The following is a 7,224-nucleotide window of genomic DNA, read 5'->3' as shown; positions in this document are numbered from 1 at the left end:
ATGAGGTGGTTGAAGACAAAAGACTGAAGCAAAGACTTTTGAACAAGAAGCGCGAACGAGGAGAGAATCTCGTAAACTTTCACGTTGGAGATTACGTCTTGCGATCCCGAACGGATGAGAAACGTGGAAACAAACTCCAAGTGAATTGGGTTGGACCGTATCGAGTGACTCGGGCCGATTCCCACTCCTTTCGTGTAGAGCACCTGATTACAGGAGAAGAACATGATGTGCACCCTTCACGGTTAAAGATGTACGCAGACGACAGCTTAAATGTCACGGATGAGCTACTCGAACACGTAGCTGCTCAAGGAATCATCTTAGCAGTTAATGAGCTGAAGGGCCACAAGTGGAATAATGCTACAAAGGACTTTGATATTTTAGTAAGCTGGAAGGGCCTACAGTCGATCGAAGACTCTTACGAACCAATGCAAGTTTTGAATAAGGACATCAAGATTTTATTGAAGAGATATGTGGACACTGCTGAAGACCCTCGTCTCACGGATCACTGGAAGAAGATAGATCGTGAGGACGGCAGCACGGCGTCTACACCTCTTGAATCAGCGAAGGGCAAGAAGCCTCGTGGCCGCCCTCGCGGCAGAAAGAAACAAAGTCACCCCGATGGAGAAACCGTCCGGCGTGACAGCGACGACGCGGATGAGGTACAACCTCGAAGTGTCCAGCAAACAGTTCAGTGTACTTTGGATGAGGACAGCCAAGAGCACACCGGTGCCGAGGACCAAGATCCTCAGCTTCCTCTAGGTCGTCGAACTCGATCAATGATGACAGCCACCGTGGGCCAAGTTCTGCGTGTCCGCAGTCAGCAGAGATCTCGAGCACACAGTCAGCGCCTCAAGAAACCAGTCCGGTTGTAAGCGTCAGACGCTTGTTAGCCGTTGGTCATGCGCTCTGGGTGATATCGCCACAACCTTCGCAAGTCGAGCGGAGGGGTAGTGGGGAAACCAAGCTTCGGGGGCTGTGTAGTGAATCCTAGGTATTTCACCTTGGTTTCCCTCATAGTTCAACGGAGACGACCCAAGGGCGCCTGGCAGCTTTGCCATCTTCAGGCGATGGGTCTGCGTGTCTTCCCAGTCGGGCTAGTAAGGTCCGACCCGGGTTTTATATTAGGAACTAGGCCAACTACATATCATCTTTCTTATAACTTTCCCAGCGAACCTTCCTTAGAAAGAAGCTGATAATTGAGCTCGATCTGGTTACCATCAGACTCGAGACTCATTCTACGATTTACCCGATACAATACACTTGGCTATAAGTTCCAGCGGGGTGGCTCCCGCTTTGTCGAGTGTTGATTGGTTTTTCGCCCGGGATTTACTACAAATTCCTTTGCTTCAGCGTGTTGTTCATCGGCGATTCGCTGCACTTCCAGATCTTGCTCCAATCGTCGAATATCTTCCTGTAGCTGACTAAGCAAGGGATTGGATGGTTGCTCGAGCGGAGAAATACTTCCAATCTGGTAAGGGTACGATGGGAGCCACGGGGGTGCAGCTGGATATGGGCTGCCCGGTAAATATGACAAGGGAGCTCCATTTCCGTACGGGCACACAGGCATCACTGGAGGTGAGGAGAATCGGTACGGATTGATTGGGGCGGCTGGCCGAGCATAGATTTGGGGGTAACACGAAACAGCACACTTCGGATTATAAATAGAGCCTGGCGCGGTGGGATATACTGCTGGCTGGGTGAGCGGTGCTGCTGGTGCATTTATGGCTGGGCGGGCGCTTTTACCTGGTGAAGCATCTTTATCTGAAAATTGGTGAGCTCCATCAAGAGGCTTGAGAATAATACACTTGATTGCTGCCTTCGTCACAGCTGCTGAGTGTCTATTTTCCTCTGCTGCGGAGTCTATTAACACGGAGGATTAGATGCCAGTTAGAATGACCATTGATAAAAGTGCTTAAGGCTATACCTGGTGCAATGATTTCTCGTCTGCATGTATCGTGGTATTGATTCATTTGAGCACTCGCAACGACATCTGATGGCATATCTACCATAATCGAAGACGGTACATGTACGCCGAAATTGAATTCTTCGCGACGGAAGTTTGCTTTCTCTAGCTCTTCTCGAAGTCTTTCAATACGCTTTTGCTGCTTATCGCAATTGATATTCCGAACGAGGTGCTGCAACGCATCATCTCCTGCATGTAAAACACGAGTGTCAACTCTGGACATGGCTGCAAAACACGATCATCAGTTCTATAACACAAACAAAATTTCGAATTATGCTGACAGTGAAGTAAGTACCTTGGCGAGATTGCGACATCGTATTCACAAGTGGTATCGGGTTAGGACTGTTTACCGGCTGCACTGGCACCTTCACGTTTTCTTCTTGGTTCAGACTTTCATGCCGTTGTGGCGAGGTTGCTGATTTTGCCACCACAGACGCTGCGGCCTGTTGGAATAGACTGGATTTGGCACCCTTGTCAAAATTCAGCTCCTAGCAGCAGATGCACATTTTCACCAAATATTCGAAGCATATATTAATAGTTTCTCAAGCAAAAGGCAGCCATACCTTCTCCTTTAGACAATCATTCAGCCTGATGAGCTTCTCCTCTTCCGTCTTCTATTGCGCCTCCAGCAGCTCCTTTGCCCTTCTCACTTCCACAAACTGTTTCTGCGTTTGCTTCTCGCGTGACCATAGCGTTCCCTGCTCTCACAATTGATCAAAGTACGCAGAATGTCTTTTCAAGATGCTATCCACTTTGACAATGTGTATCTCCAACTCACGGCCTCCAGCTGGCTTAGCTCGCCTCGGATCCGCTTCTTCTCGGCTTGGAGTCGTAGCTCCTTTTGCTTCGCCAATGCAATCTGGTGCAGTAACGCCTCCACCTCTGCTTCTTCCTTTACACAGCAATGATTTGGTTTCCAGTTCGAACTCAGTTCGCTCAGACACACACGATCGCATCGACGGGTGTCGTTCTTTATTGGCAGATCGTGTGAACCACACCAACATAAATTACCGTGATCCCTTTTTTGCCAGTCAAAAATGCTGAGGTGGATAGCTGCTCGCTCGGTGCCACCGCGTCTACCTCTTCGCGCGCAACATGTATCGACGCGTCAGGCGGCGCAACTGGAGATGCAGGTGCTGCAAAAGCTTCGCAGTGTCTCAGATGGGTTGGGGCTGGGTGATATTGTGTCGCTGGGCCGCGTCAAGGTGAAGTGATGGCGGATTGACACAATAGTGGCACAATTCAAGGCTCTAACTCGTTGGTAAATTCACTGTTGAAGGATCTACACGTCGCGCCTGATACCGGCAAAGTTTCGTGCCAGATCGAAACGCCAACTCCGGCGTTAATGGAGCTGGCACAGCAGGTTAGTGTGTTGTGGAGGCCCTCCGCCCCACGTTCTTTACTTGGATACACAATATTTGTTGTTGTTAAATTCTTGTGATTAGTGGCAGAAGAAAGCCGAGACAGCAGTGAAAAATCTGGAGTGGGTCGTGGGTACGGAGTTTAAAATCTCCAAGTCTCGGCCGCGCAACGCTCGCGCTGGCCGCCTCTCGTCACTGGCTCATGTGTCGGACATCATTGCTGTGTCCAGTTGTAAGGGCGGAGTCGGCAAGTCCACGGTGGCGGTGAATCTCGCCTTTAGGTGATTAATGCGCAGTAGAACGAAGAGATTGATGTTGGGTTCCTAACACTTTGCTATGGGTCGCAGCCTAGCGAAACGTGGTGCTCGAGTGGGGATTCTGGATGCGGACATTTACGGGCCGAGTCTGCCCACGATGGTCTCACCTGAAGACCGCACCATTCGTCAGTCAAGAAAAGTCAAGAATTTTGTCGAGCCCTGTAACGTACGAGGGTGTTAAATGCATGTCATTCGGATTCGTGAATCAACGTGCTGCTCCTGGTGCTGGGGGTACGCTCGTTATGGTTGCTGTCAAGTCACGTCTTAACGATTCTCTTTAACCGACGGATTACTTGCTTGAGCAGGAGTTGGAGCTGCAGTAATGCGTGGCCCCATGGTCTCGAAACTGGTCGACCAGCTCATTCTTGGCACCGAATGGGGCGACCTCGATTACCTGGTGGTGGACATGCCACCGGGAACGGGAGACATTCAAATCTCACTTTCGCAGCAAATGGCGATCTCGGCAGCTGTTGTCGTGACAACACCGCAAAGACTTAGGTATGTGTGTCACAATGCACCTTTTCACCGTACCTGATCTTGATGTACATGTAATTAATTGCTCAGCTTCGTCGACGTAGAGAAAGGAATTGCGATGTTTGAAGACTTAAAGGTGTAAACAAGTAAAATTGCTGGTCTCGAATGCGGGAACAGTACTGAGTCGCTAACAATGGTGTGATGCCAATGCAGGTGAAAACGGCTGCTGTGGTGGAGAACATGTCCTACTTCGACTGCTCTCATGGGCAACGCCACTATCCGTTTGGTCAGTAATAGTTAATTCCGGCTATGGGTTTTGTAGATTATTCAATCATTTGGCTATCGTATCGAATTGTGCAGGTCTGGGTCATACACAAGAGCTTGTTGACAAGTACAACATGAAAAATGTGTTCAAGCTGCCAATCTCAGAGCAGTTCAGCTTATCAGCAGACTCTGGGCGGTACGTGCATTGTTGGGTAGTAGTATTAATACTGGTAAATGAATGAATAACATGATATATGTCTGTGGTGTAGCCCTTTCGTTCTCTCAGGGTTGTTTCCTGAAGAAGAAAAGTCGTACGACTCACTAGCGACCACAGTAAGTTTTGATAAAGTGTCAAGTGTTGGTAGACTTGATTTAACTGAAGTCGATACTAGGTTGCAAAGGAACTGGTGGTTTTGAAGCACAAAGCTCGCCTGGCGCCCGAGCTACTCTATGACAAGAATCGCGGCATTGTTCTTCGTTTGTACAGTTTAAACGAGGCGAAGGAGGCTGTGCTTCACCCAGCGGACCTTCGAGTACAGTAAGTGCATTTGCACTGCGCTATTTCTTACTATTTAGCTAACAAAATCTCGCTTGTCTTGAGTAGATGCCGCTGCGCTCAATGCATTGATGAATTCACCGGGGAGCAGGTATTGTTCATCAGATTTAATCCTTCGATATCCCGATTTAACGCCTGTTTTGTTCTGTAGATCTTGGACCAAGCCGCGATTCCAGAGGATATCCATCCCACCGCAGTCGAGCGGAAGGTATGCTTAAAAGTGGTTTTTTTAATCTTTGCTAAGCAATACGCACTGAGCAAAACTGTTTTCGTCAGGGTAACTATGCGTTCGCGGTCACGTGGAGCGATGGCCACACTTCATCGCTTTACACGTACGATGCGATCACAGAGCTAATCGCTGAGTATGCACGCAACAAAACCGAGAAGCAATAGAGCAATCTGCTCCACCTATTGATTTGCCTTGCATTCGTTGTCCTCTTTTCTTTTTCGTCAGCATGAATTTCGCATTATACCATGTAAAAAGAGTCAGGGTTATGACCACTTTAAATTATTGTGCATTTCAATGCTTTTGCCCTTTCACTTTGTCTGGTGCTCGATTTTTAATAAGTAGAGGTCGTTTTATTAAATCGAGGTCTATAAAAAGTACAACTCGATCTAGCTAGACTGGCTGCTACGACAGTCAAATCGACACCAAATCCACATCGATATCCTGTAAATCGACCCTTTTTGCCGTTTTGAAATGGTAATTTGATCACAGATAAAGCAAATCGACGCCTGCCTCTCATTTTTACGCGTGGTTTTATGCTCGGACCTAGCTCGATCTAGACAATAAAACGGATGGACATTCCATCTGCAAAGCACAAATCTGTGTACTGCTATAATAAAAGTGTAGATCCACCCAAAATGTGACGGGGTCACACAGCACCTTGCGTTAGAGGAAGTTTGCTTCCGAGAGTATACAAACTTTCAGTGAACGGCAGTTCACAGGTCCCCTCTTTATTCAAAAGGGAGTGAAGTGACATATTTTAGGTAGAATGTAAGCTGAGTATATTTAAAGGTAGATAAAGCTTGGGTTTAATACAAACTATAAGTCACCTATAGAAATGCAATGTCATCAACCAATGGTTGGCTTTGGACGACCTTGGTACTTTGTACCAAATATCCCGAAGTATGACGTGTCACTCTTCATGTAACCAGGGTACACTTAGGGTTACGTACCCCGTTACATCCTCCCCCACTTAGGCTCGGTTTACCAACCAATCAGAATGAAGAGGTGTTCGTCACAAACTTTCATTCTCAAAGTCGAAAACCATCGACTTGGCCGCGCGAGCGCGGCGGAGGCTCACTTCACAGTTAGAGCCTCGAGCAGCAATCTGTGCGCCCTTCTTCTAGGTTTCCACTTCGACCGTTTACCATGCGTCGTGGCACTGTGGTGAAGTTCTTTCTCAGAAATAAGAGAATAGGCCTGACGCGGGGTCACTATCCCGAATCAGTGACAATTTCAAGTGATTAGAGAGGATTCGGGTTGTCTGGCACGGATGCAAGTTGCCTGTGCTGGATTAGCCATGGCGAACAGCACCCCGTATGAAATGACGATGGATCTAGTATGAGCGATGTACGAGAAGGCAAGATCCACCAAGACTTATCTCGGATCCACCCTTACCTGGATCCACTTAAACGGATATGGGATATACTATATAAGAGGGGATCGAGTGTGGATCCTATGAAGGAATGAATGGTAGGTGCCACCTGAAGGTGGATCTAGTAGCCACGGTTAACAAGAAGTCAGGATCCACCGCGAGGTGCCCCGGATCCCATACTTCCGAGTTGGGATCCAAGGAGGGAAGATCCCGCATAGAAGGACCTGGATCCAGGGTATAGGGATGAGGGATACAGTGGATCTGGGTCTTTCGTGGGGCAATGGAGATCACAGACGGTTGCAAGATGATGTTGGATGATTGGAGAGCTCGGATCCACGGCGAGTGTACAATTACAGTGAAGTGGATCCAAGAGACCTGGATCCGGATGAGTGTACCCATAATAGGGTGACCATAATGATTACGTCATGGATCCGGTAGATCTGAGGATAATACAGCTGGGATGATGGGTCAAGGGAAGAAGGGACATGCAGCCGAGCCTGGTAAGGGATTCAGCAGGTGAAAGACATAGAAGGTAGAAATCCAGGCAGGTATAGGCTTAAATATCAATACAGACTTCAATTTGCACGATAACACGCAAGTGCCTTCCTGCCCTCAAGAACCGGAACTACATTGGCCGTACAAGCTCGAGAGAAGGTTGGGAATTGCGAATCTAGTGTTGGTAGTGATA

The 7,224-nt window shown here is 48.1% G+C and overlaps 3 protein-coding genes across 3 annotated transcripts; 2 read left to right on the top strand and 1 right to left on the bottom strand.

Annotated features, from left to right (window-relative positions):
• Window positions 1-1,126: 1,126 nt before the first annotated feature.
• PITG_19046 (uncharacterized protein) lies at window positions 1,127-3,155 on the bottom strand (the record flags this gene model as incomplete). The annotated part of the gene is made up of 4 exons (XM_002997070.1): window positions 1,127-1,860; window positions 1,925-2,188; window positions 2,259-2,451; window positions 2,527-3,155. The coding sequence occupies 3 exons, from the start codon at window positions 2,275-2,277 to the stop codon at window positions 1,265-1,267; spliced, it is 879 nt and encodes a 292-aa protein (XP_002997116.1).
• PITG_19045 (uncharacterized protein) lies at window positions 2,661-3,609 on the top strand (the record flags this gene model as incomplete). The annotated part of the gene is made up of 3 exons (XM_002997071.1): window positions 2,661-3,168; window positions 3,243-3,326; window positions 3,409-3,609. 3 exons carry the CDS (start codon window positions 3,001-3,003, stop codon window positions 3,607-3,609), a joined length of 453 nt encoding a protein of 150 aa, XP_002997117.1.
• Window positions 3,610-3,745: 136 nt separating this feature from the next.
• PITG_19044 (uncharacterized protein) lies at window positions 3,746-5,328 on the top strand (the record flags this gene model as incomplete). The annotated part of the gene is made up of 10 exons (XM_002997069.1): window positions 3,746-3,872; window positions 3,944-4,139; window positions 4,206-4,251; window positions 4,329-4,401; window positions 4,476-4,575; window positions 4,649-4,712; window positions 4,772-4,917; window positions 4,984-5,026; window positions 5,087-5,143; window positions 5,212-5,328. The coding sequence occupies 10 exons, from the start codon at window positions 3,827-3,829 to the stop codon at window positions 5,326-5,328; spliced, it is 888 nt and encodes a 295-aa protein (XP_002997115.1).
• Window positions 5,329-7,224: the final 1,896 nt, after the last annotated feature.

This window comes from Phytophthora infestans, genomic scaffold, assembly GCF_000142945.1.
Source record: "Phytophthora infestans T30-4 supercont1.88 genomic scaffold, whole genome shotgun sequence".
NCBI classification, from domain to species: Eukaryota; Oomycota; class Peronosporomycetes; order Peronosporales; family Peronosporaceae; genus Phytophthora; species Phytophthora infestans.
Note: the sequence above shows the minus strand (reverse complement) of the source record. Positions and strands in the feature narration are given on the sequence as shown.